General features: G+C 43.2%; 1 protein-coding gene across 7 annotated transcripts in view; it reads left to right on the forward strand.

Moving 5' to 3' along the window:
- PCBP4 (poly(rC) binding protein 4) overlaps positions 1 to 19,394 on the forward strand; it is a 120,633-nt gene extending 101,239 nt beyond the window's left edge. For all 7 annotated transcript variants that reach the window (XM_033926198.1, XM_033926195.1, XM_033926197.1 and 4 more), the window contains 5 exons: positions 1,548 to 1,589; positions 6,844 to 6,919; positions 8,535 to 8,590; positions 12,839 to 13,008; positions 14,821 to 19,394. In XM_033926198.1, the coding sequence (XP_033782089.1) occupies positions 1,548 to 1,589; positions 6,844 to 6,919; positions 8,535 to 8,590; positions 12,839 to 13,008; positions 14,821 to 15,136 (660 nt within the window). In that variant the 3' untranslated portion in view covers positions 15,137 to 19,394. The remainder of the gene's footprint in view (positions 1 to 1,547; positions 1,590 to 6,843; positions 6,920 to 8,534; positions 8,591 to 12,838; positions 13,009 to 14,820) is intronic.
- Positions 19,395 to 20,609: the final 1,215 nt, after the last annotated feature.

Below are 20,609 nucleotides of genomic sequence, written 5' to 3' on the forward strand. Positions count from 1 at the left end.
CTCCTTCAGAATGCCGAAGAGCTATGGTCACCCCCCCAAACAAGATCGCTCAATGCTCCCCTTTCCCAGCACACCCTCCTTTCACTAAACCAATGAAAGATCGTTCACAGCTGCCCCAGCACACTTATTTTCCCCAAAACAAAGCAAAATAGCTTCCTTCCCCAAGCAAGCTTATCTGAGAAGTGTCCCTTGTTTTCGGAGGCAGATTTGACAGGGGCAGCTGCAGGTTCTTTTTTTCAGCTTGGGAAACCACCGCACAAAAACCTCAACCGCCACAGGTTCCCAGCTTTGGCAGGGCTCGCCGCAGGCTCCTTTCTTCAGCTGGGGAAACCGCTACACGAAAATCTCACCCGCACAGGCTACGTTTTCAGCAGGGGAAACCGCTGCATGCAAAACACAACCGTCGCTGAGGAAAGCGCCGTGTGCGTACTTCCACATGCTTGTTGTACTGTGCATGTAGAGGCATCACGGACCCACGGATTTTGAAGTGCGCATGTGCGCTAAGGGTTTTTTTATTATAGCGGATATACAATGTAAAAAACATAGTAAAGCATCATAAAAATACATATGAAAAGGATACCAGCTTGGAAGTCAAAATGAAAAGTATGTGATGTTACTACTACTTTCAACAACCCACACCCCACGCTTGCAGGCTGCGATAGGGAGAAGTAATTTATTTGTATATTTTCGTGCCCAGCAGCTTCCTTCCTCTGCTTTAGGTTTCCAACTCAATCAAATCCTGTGGGATTCCATGAGATTTCATTCATAACCATATAGTTCCCTGTCCCCTATCTAAACTAAACTAAGCCTTAGGTTTATATACCGCATCTTCTCCACTGAAGTGGAGCTCGACACGGTTTACAGAGTTTAAAAAAAAATATGGGAAGAGAGAAGAGAAAGAGTTTACAAAGCATAAAAAGAGGGGATGTAATCAGGAGAAGAGATTATTATATGCTAGAGAAAAGCCAGGTTTTCAGTTGTTTTCGGAATAGTTGGAGGGAGTCCAGGTTCCGCAGCGGGACAGTGAGGTCGTTCCAGAGGCCGGTGATTTTGGAGAGGAGGGATCTACCCAGTTTACCTGCGTGGAGGATGCCGTGTAGAGAGGGGAAGGATAGTTTGTCTGTGGGCAGATCTGGTGGTAGTTGGTGTCGGGGCGAGGAAGGATAGAGGGATTAGGGGCGGAAGGATTTTTTTAGGGTAAAATATTGTAGAAACTTTATGGGTTGGCTAAGCTGAAATACTGCTTTGGGGGGGGGGGGGCTAGAATTTGAGGAAAATATACAGCCTTTGTGCTAGAAAGTACTTGTGTTTTAATTTTATGATGTGTTTAAAATTTGTGACCCGCCTAGGTTATAAGTAGGATAGACATTTTAAAAATATTTAATAAATAAATAATAAAACCTCCCCTTCTCCTCATTGTTAGGTGATGACCTGGTAAGAACAGTAAGGTGGTGACTTCACTAAGGATACTTGCTTGATATTTGGTACTAAAGCTTTTATAATTTCTTAGTGTCCTCCAACATAAAATGTTCCTCTGATTCTTGCAGGGCTTTACAGTCCAGGGACAGTATGCTCTTCCCCAGACAGAGGTGAGCTGTGCTACGCATCATCTTATATACCCTTCTCATATATTTAATTTTCATCTCCTCATTTTTTCCCTTTTGTATCATGTACGTCAATGTGTAAGTGCTTCCCTCCTTTTAGTTTAAACATGTTTTTATTTCTATTTTTTTATTTTTATATTCTATTTTACTGTTAACCATTTAGATACCTGTATGATAAATGGTATATCAAAAATAAAGAAACTTGAAAATTGAAATTTCATACCCTACAGAGGAGGAGGCAGCGGGGTACATAAGCATAGGGAGTGGCCTAGCGCTAGAGCAGTACAAAACAGACCTGCCAAATTACCCAGAGGCAGAGATTTTAGGCCAGTCCTGAATTTCTGACAGCCCTGTTATGGTGCATTGTGGGACTCATAGTACTAATTTCAGTGGGATGAATCAGGAATTACTAATACCATGTTTTGGGCTGTAAGATCAGCTGCCATTAGAAAACAAAACAAAAAACAAACATTAATTGCAGCAATAAACTTAATTGAAATAAAACTTGTTTAAAAATTAAGACCTGGGATGATTTGATTCTCTGGCACAGCCCTAAGTTGGTCTTGAAGAGAGAAAATATAAGATGAACTGAAGTGAGACAGGACTGTTGGGAGACTCAGCTGGTAAGTTCCTCCTATCTGTGCCCTTCTCTTCCTCTGCCAACTCCAGACTCCTTCCCTTCTACCTTGCTACACCATATGCTTGGAACAAGCTGCCCAAATCCCTACAGCGGGCTCTGTCTCTGGAAGTGTTAAAGGCTCAGTTAAAAGCCCACCTCTTTGAGTGCTTTCGACTCCTAGCTCCTCTCACCTTGGGTTCTGCATCCCCAACCTTATGTCATGTCTGTCCATCTAATGTAAGCTCTTCTGAGCAGAGACTGTCTATTAAATGTCAAAATGTACAGCGCTGCTTATGCCTTTCAGTGCTATATAAGTGATAGATAGTAGTAACAGTAGACTAAATGCTAAACATGATGGTAGCCCCTTCCAATGGTCCAAGGGGCTGGGGTTCAGGATTTCCAGGGTATATGTGAAGGGGAGATAGGCTAGAGGTCTATAAAATAATGAGTGGAATGGAATGGGTAGATGTGAATTTCACGTTTACTCTTTCTAAAACTTCAAGGACTATTTGACACGCAATGAAGTTACAAAGTAATACATTTATAACAAATTGGAGAAGAGATTTTTTCATTCAAGGTACAATTAAATTCTGGTATTTGCTAGAGAATGAGGTAAAAGCAGTTAGCTTAGAAGCAGTGTTCACAAACTGCGTGGCTGTACACCTTTGGTAGGAAGTCTTAAGAATTGCCATACTGGGACAGAGTGAAAATCCATCAAGCCCAGTATCCTGTTTCCAACAGTGGCCAACCCAGGTCCCATGGCCTATGGACTTCTCTTTTAGGAAATTATCCAAACCTTTTTTAAACCCTTCTAAGCTAACTGATTTCACTACATGCTCCGGCAACGAATTCCAGAACTGGAACATGAGGACCTTCTAAACCTGTGGCAGTGGCAGCAGCAAACTGAAATCCAGCTATTGCGGGACCTTCCTGCATCTACCTGTGCTGGACAGCCGCCTCTGACATCACTTCCTTGTTCCAAGGCAGAGCTGGCAGCTGCGGGTAGGTGCAGGAAGATCCCATGATGGCTGGATTTCAGTTTTCTGTCACTGCTGCTGGTTCAGGAAAGCAGCAGTGGTGGGGAGATGAGGGGGCAGGAAGATGGATGGAAGTGGGATGGAGGGAGAGGGAAGGGGACAGAAGCTGGATGGAAATGGTGTGGATGGAGAAAGGAGAGCAGATGCTGGATGGAAGTGAGGGGAATGGCAGAGAGAAGGAGCAGATGCTGATGAAAAAGTAGAGTGGAGGAAAGAGAGAAGGAGGAAGAAGCTGGATGGAAGTGGGGTGAAAGGATAGTTGCTGGATAGAAGTGATGGAAGAGGGGAGCAGATGATGGATAGAATTGGGGTCAGGGGAGGGAGAGACGAGGACAAACACTAGATGGAAGTGGGGCGGAGATAGAGGTGGAGGAGATGCTAGATGGAATTTGGGAGGGGAGAGAGGCAGACGCTTGATGGCAGTAGGGAGGAGAGAAAAGGGGCAGACACTGGACGGGAATAGGAGAGAGGGGGGAGGTGGTGGGAGGAAATGGGGCAGTTACTAAGGGCTAGATTCTGTAAAGAGTGTCTAAAGCTAGGCGCCTTTAAGGCAAAATCCCCTTAATAGCTTCAATAATTTAAAAAAAAAAAAAAAATTAATTGGGCAATAGGCACCTATCCGATTCTATAAAAGGCAGGCACCTATTGCATGGTGCTTAATGGCACTTAACAGCTAAGTAGGGTTTTTTTTTTGTTTGTTTTCAGAGCATGATTTAGGCACTGCTAAGTGCAAGTCTCCAAAAGCTTAGGTGCATGAGATATAGGCCTTTAAAGCACTGGCCTACATTTCGGCTACGTTTTTACATAGGTGCTGCTAGGCATGATTCTGTAAACGGAGCTTAAGCGTGATGCATGCTTTTTTCTAGGCGCCATTTACAGAATCTGGGCCTAAACAGAAGGGGTAGAGAAAGAAGGCACATGAAGGATGGTAGGAAAGGACAGTTAATGAGATACTAGGGAGGTATGGAAAGAGATGGCAAGCTGTAGGTAGACACAGTGAAAAGAGGGGAATTGAGAACTAGATAGTAAGAAAGAATTTAATATAGACAGAGGCAAAAAATAAATTGAAGAAAACTGAAAGGAAAAGGAACAGAGAAAAAGCAGCAGAAAAGAAATCCTGGCAAGAGAGTTAAGGACAAACAAGGAAAGAAGATACCAGAGATGGAGACCAGAATTGGGGGAAAAAAGCAAAGGCAGAAAAAATTTTTATTTCCCATTTAAGATAAAAGTAGTGTGGTAGCCCTGTTAATAAACATTAATAAATAAAAATAGAAAAAGGGTGTTATTATTTCATTGAACTAATTTTAATATCTTTCTGACTAACTTTCAGAGACCAAAACCACCTTCTCCAGGTCAGAACTGAATACCATAACAGCAGTATACTGTGCTAACCTGAGGAAGGGGTATTGGCCTTTGAAAGTTAATTGAATCATGTATCTGGTCTAATAAAATGGTATCATTTTCTAGTTTCGGTTGAATTTGTTCGTTAGTTTATAATATAGTGATTTGAATGTCAGTTTCTGAAATTTACATCTGATATAAGAACATAAGCATCTATCTCTTTGATTTTTGATCTTGGTCATGTATTATATGTTGTTACAGCAGGGGTTTGGGGAAGAAGGCGGGAGAGGGGCGCCACTGCCCCAGGTGCTGGTCACCCTCCTTATGCTTCTGATTGCTTAGAGTTTTTAAAAGGTTTAGACAAGTTCCTAGAAGAAAAAAACCCACAAACCATCATTATGGTGGTCAGGGGGAAATCCACTGCTTATTTCTAGGATAAGAATTATGGATTCTGCGAGTATTTACAGTTTTGGGATTCTGCCTGGTTCTTGTGTCCTGGATTGGCCAATGTTGGAATCAGGTTACTGGGCTAGAAGGACTTTCAGTCTGTCCAAGTACATCCAATGGCGTAGTGAGGGTGGTGGCACCCCTCCTCTGCCTTCTTCTCCACCCCAACCCCCATCTGCTCCTTCCCTGCCTCCTCTTGTCAGGCATGCATGCCCCTTACCTCTTTAACGTTCCTGACGTGAGCAGCAACCCCAACCTGCTGCTCGCATTAGCATCTGCTCTTCCTGTGATGTCACTTCCTAGGCACAGGTCCAGGAAGTGATGTCGGAGGAAGAGTCAACGCTGGTGCGAGCAGCAGGTTGGGGTTGCTGCTCGAACTGGAAACATTATGGGGGAAGGGAAGGTGTATATTCCTCTTTATAACGTTATTGATATTCTCTATGGCTCTTGAGAAAGGTATGTAAATTCTGATGTCATCTGCATAAATGAAGCAGTGAATTCCTAAAGCTGAGAGAGCTGAACCTAAAGAAGACATCATAATATTAAATAGTACAGGTGTGCAATAGTGTACGTGTGCAGTAGTGAGAGGTGGAGAAAGGAGCACAGGAGCTGGCGCCTCCACCAAGACGGCACTACTGAGTACATCAGTGCATATGTACTTGAAGGATTTAAATGTATAACTAATGACATCAGGCCCTTTCTGTTTGAAATACAGTACTCCCCTGAAATTCGCAGGGGTTATGTTCTCGGAGTGATCGCAAAAAAATGAAAATCCGTGAAAAATGGATGTGGTAAAAAATGCCCTCCCCGCTCTGTTTTTGGCTGCTTCCATTGGTTGCCGTCAGCTGGAAGGCGCCATCACACATGCGCGCTCTACCGCTGCAACTCTCTTCCCCCCTCCCCAATCTCCCTCACAGCGGCCGTACTGGAAATAGTAGGTGCTACTGCAACAGCTGGCAGGCCAGATTCCACGACGTGAGGGGTGGGGGTGGGGGCAGATGAGCACCGGGCGCTGGGACCGTGTCCTCCAAATTGCTTCCCACACGGATGCAAGCTGCTGCTTCTCCTCATGGGTCCTTCACCTGAGCGCTGGCCTTTCTCGAAAGCAGTAGGAAGAAGAAAAAACCCCGCGAATGACTGAGGCTGTGAATGGTGAACCGTGAATTCGCGGGGGGAGTACTGAACTCTAGTGTTATGACTTTGAACCTTTCTAATATGGATGTTAGGGTATCTAGAGGTCTCCCAGAGCTGTAGTTTAGGTTAATGGTTTCTTCCTCAGCTTTACTTTAGGAAGGCTGATCCCGTCCTCCCCCCGCTTTTATGTGATATGATAATGTAATTGCTCAGGGGCAGCCCAAGGGAGATGTGGGGGGGACGTATGAGAAGGAGCCATGTGTGGAGACGTACTTTGGGGCCTCATTTGCAAAGTGAGCAAGGGCTGAAAAGCAAGGTAGACAAGCGGAGCCACGTACAAGAAATACAATCACTTCGTGGCACAGTCAGCCTTGGAAGTGCTTGCCATCCAGGGTAGAAATCGCTCCAGAAATAAAGGGAATTGAGGGAGGGGAATGTTTTTCAAGGAGCGTCTGCCAGTAAAATGGGAGTTTAAAAAGTGCATTTTAGAATGGATTGTAGCACTATGCAGATTTTCCAGCCAGCCCAAGGAGCCGAAGTCTGGCCTGAGAACGGAAGCGCAGGTCCTTTGCAGAGCAGTGCACACACAGTACTTGTCACTGCCCAGGCTTTAGTTTCATCATGTGCTATGAACTAAGTTTCTCTCTTTCTGTTTGCACAGATGACCAAGCTGCAACAGCTCTCTATGCATCCCAGTCCATTCTCTTCCCTTGCTCAGGTGTCCTCCATGATTCCAGGTAAGAGCAGTGCACCGCTGGTCGCATGAGCCTAGGGTCACCAGATTTTGCATCTGGAAAAGGAGGATGCGTGGCCCTGTTCTGCACCCCAGCCTCACGCAAACCTCATCTCTTCAGGCCGAGTTTGGAGTGCATCTATGCATGCTCAGATATAACATGATGAGATCTCACGTATGCGCGCATGCATGCGACACCACCACTTCGCATCCACACGTGTGCACACATTATACAGACTCAGCCCAGATCTCAACAGCTTTTCAAAACCTGGACATAGTGCTGGGTTTTGAAAAGCCCTCCGGACGCCTGTACAGTCCTCTAAAAATAGGACATGTTCTTTACCCAACGTGTGGTGGACAACTGGAATGCGCTTCCAGAGGGCGTAATAGGGCAGAGCACGGAACTGGGGGTTCATGAAAGGATTGGACAATTTCCTGCTGGAAAAGGGGATAGAGGGGTATAGATAGAGGATTACTGCACATGTCCTGGACCTGGACTGCTGGGCACGATGGACCTCAGGTCTGACCCAGCAGAGGCATTGCTTATGTTCTTATGTAACTCCAGACATTTCTAACCCCTACATGAACCCTGGTACAAATCTTCATTTTGTATCCCCAACATTTCCCTTCCCGTCTAGCTGCAGACACTGGCTCCTTCCCCCCCTTCCAGCTAAACTGTTTGAATAAGTTGTACTGAAGCAACTTAACACCTCCATTGCAAATTACAAATGTCCTACATGCAAGACAATCAGGTTTTAGAAAGGGGCGTAGCAATGAGACCATTTTGACAGCCGTTTTTAGTGACATTTGGGAATGGATAGTGGATAATAGTATAAAACCCTCTAATGGTGATGTGATGAAATTACATTACAATATAATTACAATTAAATGTGTGAGATGTTAGCATCACGATCAGACGTTTCAATAGGTTTCCCCTTAAATTCACACTAACACAGAGGTTAAACATTTAAATATTTGTATTTATTTTGTTGCAACTTAAAAAAAAAAAACAGTTGAGGGTGAAAGCAAACTATATAGGTACTACTCTAGGCAAGTTACTCAATCCTTTTTTGCCCCAGGTAAGTTAGATAGATTGTGAGCCTATCGGGATAGATCGGGAAAATGCTTGAGTACTTGATTATAAATCAATTAGATAACTTTGATAGGCAGTATATAAATACCTAAAATAAATAAATACAGAGTTGGCCATCCTACTCCAAGGTGCCTCCAACAAATATTCCACCAGAAATCTTTACCACTTAAAATTCCCAGCATGCAACAATATAAAGTCTACCAGGCAAATCACCTTATCCGTCCAATATCAATTAGCAAAATGCTGGAATCAACTACCCCTTAAACTACGATCCTGTGACCACTATCTCAGATTCGGAAAGCTTTTAAAAGCATTTCTGTAGCAAGACATCAAGCAAGCCCTGACGTAACTGAAATGGTTAATTGTAAAAGCCCATTTCTAAACTGCCTAATGCGACCCCTGAGACATAATGACAAGCCCTGGCGGCCTGTGCAGGTTGACCCGAGTAAAATGGCAACCCACAGACTATCATTGAAATCTTTGTCTTTCTTATGGCCATTTTCCACTTCATCTCTTTTTCTTTAAGGAGCTCTAGAAGCCAGTGCTCAGACCACCTCTCAGGAGTTCCTCATTCCAAATGATGTAAGTAGAAATCCATCTTCCTTTTATTTACAGGTCAAGGTGTGAAGGACAAAACTGTCTATCAATACCCAGAGGGTCTCTTTATCCCCTGAGGCAGAGGTTGGCATGGATTATCATGTCGTGGGCATGAGGAGGAGGAAGGGTTGGGTGAGTGAGGTTATGCACTAATCTCTGATGGCACCGGTAAGGCATTGGCCCCAAATAATGGCCACATACTCTTATCTTGTGTTCATACTGGGGGTGGGTGATCCTCCTTCCAACTAGATGGTATGTATTTATCTGAATGCGCACCTAATGGTGTGTTTTTGCTTGGTTGAGTTATGGATGGTGCATATATTTCAGGAATGAACCTCAAATGTGTATGTATGTATTGTATTCTATAATGAGCCACAGATGGCATCTGTTTATTAAAGATTGAATTGCAGATTGAGTTTATCTGGTATATACTTTTGCAGTTTGATACATGCACGGTAAATATTTTTCAGAGATGAATCTTAAATACTTTATGTTTTTAGTGGGGTCAATGAGGGGTGTAATTTAAGATGTCAACAATACAATGAAATCAATTTAAAATCATACACTGTAATAACCTAAAAACAAGATTAAACTCCATCTGATCATGTTTCAGCAGATGCCTGCATCAAGGGTACAAACAACTGATGTATCTTCTAATTAGTTCCCAAGGATATATACAAACATATTTAGCAACAGCAAAATATGATTTTAAAAGCTTCTTGTAGTAGGATGCTTCTATATGCACAGCTCTTTGAGGCTTGATTTTTTTTTGGTCTTATATGCTATCCTAGCTATTTGTGAATTTTCTGCATGTTTTTCTGCAAATTGCTTAGTTTTAGGCAGGATATAAGATGTAAATAAATAATAAGAACATAAGAAATGCCTCCGCTGGGTCAGACCCGAGGTCCATCGCGCCCAGCAGTCCGCTCACGCGGTGGCCCAACAGGTCCAGGACCTGTGCAGTAAATTTCTATCTATACCCCTCTATCCCCTTTTCCAGCAGGAATTTGCCAAACCTTTCTTAAACCCCAGTACTGTACTCTGCCCTATAACTTCCTCTGGAATTGTATTCCAGGTGTCCACCACATGTTGTGTAAAGAAGAACTTCCTAGCATTAGTTTTGAATTTGCCTCCTTTCAACTTTTCCGAATGCCCTCTTGTTTTTTTTATTTTCTGAAAATTTGAAGAATCTGTCCCTCTCTACTCTCTCTATGCCCTTCATGATCTTGTAAGTCTATCATATCCCCTCTTAATCTTCTCTTTTCTAGGGAAAAGAGTCCCAGTTTTTCCAATCTCTCAGCGTATGAAAGGCTTTCCATCCCCTTAATCAGTTGTGTCGCTCTCCTCTGAACTCTCTCGAGCAATGCCATATCCTTCTTAAGGTACGGTGACCAATACTGGACGCAGTACTCAAGATGTGGACGCACCATTGCCCGATACAGCGGCAGGATAACTTCTTTCGTTCTGGTTGTAATACCTTTCTTGATTATACCTAGCATTCTATTCGCTCTCTTAGCGGCAGCTGCGCACTGTGCTGTCGGCTTCATTGTCATGTCCACCATCATCCCCAAGTCCCTTTCTTGGGTACTCTCATTCAAAAACATCCCTCCCATCGCATAATTATACCTCGAGTTTTTGCTTCCCACATGCAATACTTTACACTTCCCAACATTGAATTTCATCTGCCATCTCTCTGCCCATTCCCCTAGTTTGTCCAAGTCTCTTTGCAATTCTTCGCAGTCATCCTTTGTCCGAGCTCTACTAAATAGTTTGGTGTAGTCCGCAAATTTTATTATCTCACACTTCGTCCCTGTTTCTAGATCATTTATGAATATGTTAAAAAACAGTGGCCCGAGCACCGACCCCTGCGGAACACCACTCATGACCTTTCTCCAGTCTGAGTAGTGGCCCTTCACCCCTACCCTCTGTTTCCTACCTTCTAACCAGTTTCTGATCCATCTATGCACGTCTCCGTCCACCCCATGCAGTTTCCGGAGTAGACGTTCATGAGGCATCTTGTCAAAGGCTTTCTGGAAATCTAGGTATATGATGTCTATGGGGTCTCCTCTGTCCATTTGTTTGTTAATTACTTCGAAGAAGTGCAGTAAGTTAGTCAGGCACGATCTTCCCCTGCAGAAACCATGTTGGCTGGTTTTCAGAAGTTCGTTTCTTTCAAAATGTTCATCGATGTTTTCTTTTATCAGTGCTTCCGCCATTTTCCCCGGAACCGAGGTCAGACTCACCGGTCTGTAGTTTCCCGGGTCCCCTCTTGATCCCTTTTTAAAGATGGGCGTAATGTTGGCTATCTTCCAATCCTCCGGAATCACACCTGTTTTCAGAGATAGGTTGCAAATTTGCTGCAGTAGTTCCACTATTTCCTCCTTTAGTTCCTTCAGAACCCTTGGATGGATTCCATTCGGACCCGGCGATTTGCCAGTTTTTAGTTTTTCTATCTGCCTGCGCACCTCATCAAGGCTCACTTCCAGGCTCACTTTTATTACTAATGCTTAGTAATAAAATAAAGGAGATATCTTCTGCAGAGCTTCTATAACCATTTGGCATCTGCTTCTTCCTGAGAAACCAGCATGTTTTCTCTCTGAAATGAGACCAGGTTAGAATTGTGGCCTCGCTTAAAACTGGCAGCACTTAAACATTAAAGACTGTAAAATGGGGCAAAAAGAACCACCAGGAATCTGAGATATGCAGATGATACTACCCTGCTAGCAGAGTGAGAAGGACCTCAAGAAGTTGATCCTGAAGCTGAAAGAAGAAAGCAAGAAGATGGAACTTACCTGCACATCAAGAAGACCAAAATCATGACTACCATCAACAAGAAAGTTCACATAAAGATCAACAATGAAGAAATAGAAGTGGTTGACAGCTTCTTTTTCCTTGAGTCCCTCATTGATCACAGTGGCGGTTCGACAGCAGAGATCAAGCGTTGATTAGCACTGGGACATGCAGCCACGGTGAGCATGGACCAAATATGGAAGTGCAAGGACATCTCGCTCACCATCAAACAGACTCATCACTGCCATTGTGTTCCCAATCTGCGAGACATGAACACTCATGAAAGCAGATAGAAGAAAAATCAACACCTTCAAGCTATGGTGCTGGACAAGATTTCTATGAATCTCATGGACAGCTAGGATCACCAACAAAGATGTTTTTGATCATATAAACCCAGAGTTGTCCCTGGAAGGCAAGATTACCAGACAGAAAATGACTTATTTTGGACATGTGACGAGGATGAATTCACTAGTAAAGGAGGTGCTACTCAGAATGGTCAGTGGTAAAAGGAAGCAGAGGAGACCACAAGCCTGTTGACTGGATAACATCAAGAATGACACAAGAATGAACATCAATCAATTGAAAGAAGCTGTGGAAAACAGGGAAGCATGGCGAGGACTGGTCTAGAGTATCCAAGGGTTGGACATGACTGAATGGATAGAGGTATTAATATATACAGAGGCAAGCACAAGCAAGACATCTAACAAAACTGCAGTGGTATATAGAGTCTAAGAAAAAAAGAAAACTGCAGGAATGGTGTACAAGATGCTAAGTCTTTAATGAATAAACATAGATATAATCATAACAGTTTGTATCCAAAAGGTTGGTGAACCTGGACCCGACACGGTCCGTGTTTTGAAGAAATACTCCTTCCTCAGGGGTCCAAGAGTGTATCATATATACAGGGAAACCTTATGGATAACAACTGGAAATAATGATGTGATGAACAGCTGAACAAGCTGTGTGAGCTCCTACGTGGTGCAGGAACCAAAGTGAAATATATACATAAATATGTTGCCCGCCTCACTGCTGTAATTTCACACAAGCGCTTTTCTGCATCCTCTCCACTCCACCTCACAATTGCGTACAGACGCAGGAAAGCACTTACGTGAGGTTACAGCAGTGGGGCGGGCAACGTTCCAGAACAATAGTAACATACTGAGGGCCTCAAAATAGTACCTGGCGGGCCGCATGTGGCCTGTGGGCTGCGAGTTTGAGACCACTGGCTTAGACTTAATGATAGGCAGTATATCAGATAAACAACAAACTTGAAACTTGATGAACCTACAGTCTGTCCCAGAATGGCAACTCTTTTGTTCTTATCTTGCTAGTGTTTAAACAAATGCTGACCACCTCTGGGAATGAGAAAGAAATGAATGAAGGGAAAATATTCATCCCACACACGCTGAGACGGTCACTGACTCTGCCATCTTTCCCTGACAGTTGATTGGTTGCGTGATTGGCCGACAGGGAAGCAAGATCAGTGAGATCCGGCAGATGTCTGGCGCGCACATCAAGATTGGAAACCAAACGGATGGTGCAAGTGAGCGGCATGTGACGATCACAGGGACTCCCAACAGCATCACTCTGGCTCAGTACCTCATCACAGCCTGGTAAGGGACACCAAACCGGAGCAGGAAACAATGCAGGCCTAAAATTGTTTCTGGTTATTTTATTGGCATGTAATCTTCTGGACTTGATATCACACCTTAGTCAAATAAGGTTAGGGTTATCAGATATCCAGATTTCCTCAGACATGTCCTCCTTTTCGAGGACATGTCCGGGAGTCCGGACAGCTTTTCAAAACCCTGTACTTTGTCTGGATTTGGAAAAGCATCCTGGAAATCACGTTGGGCAGGAGAGCACAGCGGGGGCAGGGATGGGTGGAACTGGGGGACAGGTCTAGGGGGTCCGGATTTTACTAGAGCCTTCCATTTCGATCTCGTTTTGGTACAACCTTCCCAAAGATTCAATTTCCTATGTTTTTACATCAGCCGGGAAGGTAATTTGATTATCTTTCAGACATGGGTGTAGTGGATTATGGCAGATTGAGGGATTTCCCCTCTCCTGGACTGCTTTTATGCCACTGGGCAGCAGAGGGTACCATGTATTTGAGAAGGACTACAGGTCCCTGCACTGCTTGCCTCAGTGCTGAGTCGGAGGGGCGGGTCTCAGGGAGGAGTATTTCTGCCCAGGCTTGACTCGATTAGAGAGAGGTTCCCAGGAGAAAGGAGAGGTCTGAGCTAGACACAGCATTTGGCTGACGTAAACCAAACTTCTTGTTTGAATTAAGTGTGAGGCAAACTACAGAAATAAGTGTTTTGTTCCTATGCTACTGTGGTGTGGTTTCTGTGTGCTGACCTCTCCTAGAAAGCCAGGACAGCCTGAACAGCAGGTGGTCTGTTACAAAGATGAACAGAAAAATAAGTGTTTATTAAATGTTAGAAATGTTCCACGATGCCAGCAATGATGGATGAATCTGTTGTAGTAAAAGTAAGACGCTTGAGCAGCTGGGCACATGATGGAAGCATAGGCGTCGGAATGGGGGAGGCATCAGAGGCCATGGCCTCCCCAAAACTTGGCAGTCTGTTATGACTCTATTCCCCCACCTACCTTCTTCCGGTCAATGTAATTTTAAATCTCCGTGCAGCTGCCGTGCAGCATCAACAAGCAGGCCTGCCCCAGAAGCCTTCATTTTGCAGCATCCCCCCCTATGTGGGAACAGGAAGTCGCTGCAGAATGAAGGACTTCCAGGGCAGGCCTGCTTGTTGATGCTGCACGGCAGCTGCCCAAAGATTTAAAATTACATCGACCAGGGAATGTAGGTGGGGGAGTAGGGAGCTGGAGCGAGATCATGTTGCAGGATTCTGCTGGGGCTAGGGCAGAGCTTTTGGGACCCCACCCCAATAAAAAGTATTTAGCTGCTTATGGATGGAAGGACATTGCAGATGACAGACAAGATGCAAATAATTTCATTTAACAGTACAGTAGTTCATTAAAATCCAAAAGCTGCTTCTGTCTTTTTTTAAATCATTGAATTCAGTTGCTAATTGTGTAAGATGTGTTAAGTTTTTACTTCTTCATACTAGTCAAGTTTTTAGAGAATTGGTACAGGGACATGTCTCTGTCCCCCCCCCCCCCCCCCCCACAGGCTCTGATTCTATCCCTGTCCCTTGGGTACCTATCCCTGTGTCATTATCTACTTCTAGTTGTGGCCCAGCTGATAAGTACTGCTCATATAGAGGACCTGAGTTCAGGTCCCAGCTCTGGACTTTGCTGCTTGGACCAGCAGAGGTTGAGGTTGAATTATGGAGACAATGTTCATAGCCCCAAGGGAGAGGGAGTCTGTCATCCACCTACTGATCAGGCTTAGACAACAGAACAAAGGTATATAAAATATATCTTCTTTTATGTTCTTTCTGCAGCTTAGAGACGGCTAAATCTACCTCCCAGATCACTTCAACGTTGAACCCTGATGACCTCAACTTGACTTTCTCCCCAGCTCCCAACTCTTCCCCAGCTGCCAGTCTGGCCACAGTCGCCACACAGCCTCCCACCTTACTCAGTACACCATACTCCTTCCCACTGTCCGGCTTTGTTGGCATGAAACCTTATTCGTTCCTAGCCATGTCACCCTCCAACGCAGGACTTGCCAGTGGGAGTCTGACCACCTATATGGCCAAGATCAGTGCAGGCAATGGAACAAAGAAGATGGAGCGTCAGAAATTTTCCCCCTACTGAAGAGAGATGAAAAGATGGACCTGTTCTGGAGAAACTGAAAATTATTTCCCTTTTGACTAAAGGCCAGGTCACTAACAACATTTCAAAGCCATAGCAACACTTTAAGGCACCTCCACTTATAGAAGAGAGGGAGAAGTTTTTCTAGCGAGAATAAAATACAAACAAAAGAACTATTAATTAAGAGAAAAGGGCTGAACAGAGCAGAGAAGACAGAAATAAGTTCAGTACTTTAGAGTAAATTAATTATGGTGTTTAGTGTAGACCAATGCGCCTCTGTGCCCTATACTGTTTCTATACCCCAAAACTTTCATTATACCAACCCAAGTAAGAGCTTTTTTCTATACCTCAAAACTCAGGGCTCTCTCAGTCCTATGGTGGAAGTGAGTTGGTCCTCAACTTCTCACTCATGGAGCTCCTGTCTCACACTGATAGATGGTTTTCTCCATCTCTCCATGAAATGGGGGGGAGGGAGAGAGACTCCATAACGGCAAAATCCTTTGCCTACAATGTAAGTGACTATTATAATTATTCTATAAACCCATAACTGGAAGGAACTTTCTCTTTAGCTCATAACTCTCAAATCTCCCTCTGTCCTGTGCAGACAAGATAATCTATGCCTCCCTAAACTCAGAGGCTCCATCATCCTTCCTTTGTAGTGTTTCAGTCATGGTGGGCTTAGCCAGTCGATAGACTGGTTGGTCAGCCAGAGCGGCAGCTTCTGGCAGATAGCAAAAGACCAGCTGCAGTCATACCAAAACAATAGATTTTGACAGCCATGAAAATCAAAGAACAATCAACAGACAACTTTCCCCTGCAGGGAAGATGGGCAAGCATCAAAAGCCCAGTTACCCAGGTACATGACTTTTGGAAACTATCTTTATGTTGGTAAACAGTTTAATATTTGAAAGTATGATGTCCGATTTATGCATTTCACATGTTTGTTCTATGAGTAGTTTTGGAGTGATCATGATTGTTGAGTTTAAGTATTAAAATCTTTGTGGAGGGGGTCCTAAGGCCTGAAATTAATTGAGGGATAACCTAACAGCTGTGTACTAGCCCTGGTTTCTCTGTTATGTCTCAGATTGCCCTTTACAGAACAGAGCTGACCCTTAATCCTGGATTATATGGCAAGGGGAGATTAGAAATGGTCTGTTAGCAGCGATATGGAAAACATCAATGACATACCCCATGTCATTAACAAGCAAAAATGAGCAGAAAAAAACATTTCTGTGTTTTTTGTTTATCATTAATAAGTACTCACTACATACAATACCCCCTTCCCCCCCCCCCCCCCCCACACACACAAAAACGCACTCTTGATAACATAACTTCTGATACAAAAAAACACCTGGAGACAAAACAAATAAAATGAAGATTCCTGGAAATGACATGGGATAAGATGGGGGAAAAAATGTTTCTGGCTACTCATTCTTAGGAGAGATTATGGTTGTACACATTTGCAACTGGGGTTACCGGGTTTGTTCATGAAAAAAAAAAAAAAGAGGACATAAGGCCATGCCCCATTCTGCCCCACCCCTGTCCTGCTCTGCCTTCCAGATGTGGCCTCAAGCTTGGGGCCTTCCACAGCCCGGTTTTGAAAATCCACCCAGGCATCCAGACAGTCCTCTGAAAAGCAGACAATGTTCAAGTTCTTGGACATTTGGTAACCCTCTTTGCAACCTGACGACATGTATACCACAATAGAATCTGTCCTCCTCCCCCCCCCCCCTAACTTGAAATTATATTTAGATTTTCAGAGAAAGGGGTCATACTTGAATGAGTAGGCAAGGGCATGAGACATCCCAGGAATCTAATTTGTAAATGAGAGAAAGAATAGCCTGCCTGCAAAGCATTATGGGTAAGTTTGTATTGCATTCTTTCAAGCTTTGGCCTTGTTACCTGCAGATTAATCCATGTTAATGCACCCAGGATGCTTTGCATGGCCATTTTGGGATGTATCTAATGGATCATGGCCTTGGCCATGTATTGTAATTAGGAAGGCATTAGGATTTCCTGGTTAGGATTTTTCTAATGTATTTATTTTAACATGTTGTTCTCAATTTTTGTGCTTTATTTAAAAGCAACAAAACCTGTTTTTCAAGCTCTGTATACATAAAGCATGCTTTTTTTTTTTTTTGCAAATATAGAGATACAGTGAGCGCTGGATTCAGTCTGGGTTGGCCATTTTGTGCACGAGAAAAAATGCCCTGTGTGAGGGATTCCACAGCTACTCAGTTTTAGACTTACAGCATTTGTTCTTGTTTTGTTTCTATAACATCCATGTTTTGGAAAGAAGCACAACCTCCCTCTGATGGGACCCTGTTTGGGACTGGAGTACTGATCTGAGCACAGGAAAACAAGAGATCTTGAATTGTCAGCAATTTTGTTGTTTTGATTTTCAAAGAAAATGTGTATTTTGGGGGGCTGGATAAAAAGCTCGAGAGGGTCTCCCCACCAGCCACCAAGATCAGTTAGAAGAGCAAAGAATCAGGAAGTGAAATAGTAGATGAAAAAATAAATAATCAGCAAATTAAATAAATGTGAAAATTGCTTTAATAAACACCATTCACTAAAATAAATATAGCAAAAAGACATTTAGGGGTCCTTTTATCAATGCGCGGAATACTGTGTGTTAAACCGCCTGCCGCACTAGCCGCTAACGCCTCCATTGACGAGGCGTTAGTATTTTGGCTTGCCGCGGGGGTTAGTGCGGATGAAATGTCCGATGCGCTAACCCCGTAGCGCACCTTGATAAAAGGAGCTCTTAATTTTAGTTGACGACAAATCATTAACACAACATATTTTGCACATACATATAAAAATAAAGAAAAAATAAGAAAAAGCAATTGTATAATCTTGTTAAGTTGTTGAGTTGTGAATTATCCCCGTAGGCAATTCCATTAAGGCGTAGGGTTACCATATGGCTCCAGAAAAAGGAGGACGGATTGAGATATTTGGGTTTTACTTCCATTGCTTTTTTTTTTTTTTTTTTTAATTTATAGAAATTATAATGATAAACAAGTCAATGCACTTGCATAACGATTAGATACAAAAATAAAAAAGGAAATCATATACAGTACTTATTTAGTCCACATGAACAAGGAAAAAATACAAGGTATGCAAAAAATCAATAGGATAGAGTCGAAGACATGATATTAATCCCCAAACAGAAGGTTCTAGATTAATGGTACAGCCACTGAACCAATAACTACTCCCCTTCCCCTTTCTTTAGCCACAATAAATTCAAGTAATTGTTTAGGCTCCAAAAAGAGAAAATTTTTATCCTTAATGAGATAAAACATTTTGAAGGAAATTTCAAGATGAAGGATGTACCTAGAGCCTTTGTTTGGTTTGTAGACCAAAAAGTCTTTTTTTTTTTGTGTCTCTTTAGAGATGTCAGGAAACAATCTTAATTGTTGAGCCCAGAAAGGTATCGTTCATATGCCTGAAGTAAGTGCGCAGAATTAAGTCTCGGTCAAATTCCAAGGCAAATGTCACAATTAAGGTAGTCCTCTCTGTTATTATTCTCAAGAAAATTCATCAAATCTAATTGATTCTCCTGTATTCCCGCACTTTCATCAGGAGTGGAAGCAACTTGTTTTTTCACCCCTGATGAGATATACTGGGCTCTTGTTATAGGAGGTTAACTTTCTTCTAGTATTAACAATATTTCTTTCAAGTATCTCCGCATCATTTCCACTGGGGAAATTATTGGAGATTTAGGAAAATTCAACAACCTTAAATTATTTCTTCTTTGCCGATTTTCCATATATTCCAATTTTCTTTGACTGGAAGATCTTTCTTTAATTCTTTAATTATATCTCTAGTGCCAGAGATTTTATTTGAGTGATCTGTTCTTCATGCTTCTTAATAGATTCACTGTGATCTTTTAACATTACCCCTTGTGTATTGACCTGAGTACTAATAAGGACACAATCGGAGCGTACCGTAGTTAAGGCTTTATAGAGGTTGGAGTCCATGGTAACAATGGCTCTCCATAAATCCTCCATACTAACTTTTGCACGCTTAACTAACTCCTCAAACTGTTCTACTGGCGAGGGTAAGGTCTCATTGGGCAACATTGGTCAGGCTTCAGCGGGAGAATGTCCCTCCAACTCCTCTGCTCCTGCCGCTCCTCCGGGGTTCAATAGCTGTGTTGCCATACTGTGACCAGGTAAGACCTGGACTGGATTAGCCCGAGTCCTGACCTGGGTCATGCAAGCCTCGGCCGAGCGAGGCATGGAGGGTAGAGAGGTGTCTGCATCAAATAAAAATGTTCAACAATGATGTTTAGTGTGAATTATTATTTCTTTATTTTCTGGCTTATACTTTGGTGACATGAAAACCAAACCCCAAACGTGCTCTGGTGACTAAACAGCCTGTTAACCCAATCAGGTTTCAACAATTGTCCAGTTCCACAATCTGGCACTTTTCCCACAAAACATGTGCTTGTAGCAAACTATGCTCTGCCAGTCTTTATCCCAAACAACAGAAAAACCAAACTTTTCATATCAAAGTCCTGGAACTGGCTGGGGCCTGCTCGGCCCGGTGCTCACACTGTACTCCTGTGTTTTGTGCAATATCAGAAGTAGTGCTTCCCACTCTTCTGTCCCCCTAATTTAATCAGAAATAGTGATTCTTCATTCTTCTGTTATCAGGGTTTGTGAGGCAATTCCACCTTATTAAAAACAGCATATGGTTTTCCCCAAGCTTTGCTCTATAAGCATGTCTTTAGGCAAACAGGAGCTATTAGGTTCTATTTCATAATCAATTGTGCACATTTCTTCTGGCATTTCTAAGTGTGAATTTGCATTCATGTGTGTAATCCAGTGATTCTCAAACTTTTTACAGTGGTGGAACTCTTATAATATTTTTCATGCATTGAGGAATTCCCTACTTCCTACCCCCTACCCCCCCCCCCCATACAAGTTTCTACTTCCCTTCCCCTCCTTTCCCCCTGAATATCATCTCTCTTTCCTCCTGCCCTTCCACATAGTCCAATATCTCAGGTCTTTCTCTCTCTCTTCCCCCTCACCCCCCACCGCTCCATTCCTGAGTTCAATAACAATAATTTATTATTTCTATAGTGCTATCAGTCACACACAGTGCTGTACATTAAACAAGCAAGAGACAGTCCCTGCCCAATAGAATTTATAATCTGATTATGACAGACATACAAGACAAAAGGGTGAATCTATACACGCTGCTCAGATAGGGAATTAGAAGGAGAATGATGAGACGGCTATGGTGGGGGACTATGGAGGGAATGACAGCAGAAATGGGTGCTATACAACTTGGCTGGGTTAGGACCTAAACGCAGATTCATAAAAGTGGGCTGGACTGAGCATGAACAGGAGTGCCAGTATCGGCAGCTGAAGCACAACACTGACTTCTTCGCGTGTGGAACCCCTGAAAAGAGCTCATGAAATCCTACAGTTCTACAGAACCCAGTCTGAGAATCACTGTCATAGCC

This window comes from Geotrypetes seraphini, chromosome 17 (assembly GCF_902459505.1).
Source record: "Geotrypetes seraphini chromosome 17, aGeoSer1.1, whole genome shotgun sequence".
NCBI lineage: Eukaryota > Metazoa > Chordata > Amphibia > Gymnophiona > Dermophiidae > Geotrypetes > Geotrypetes seraphini.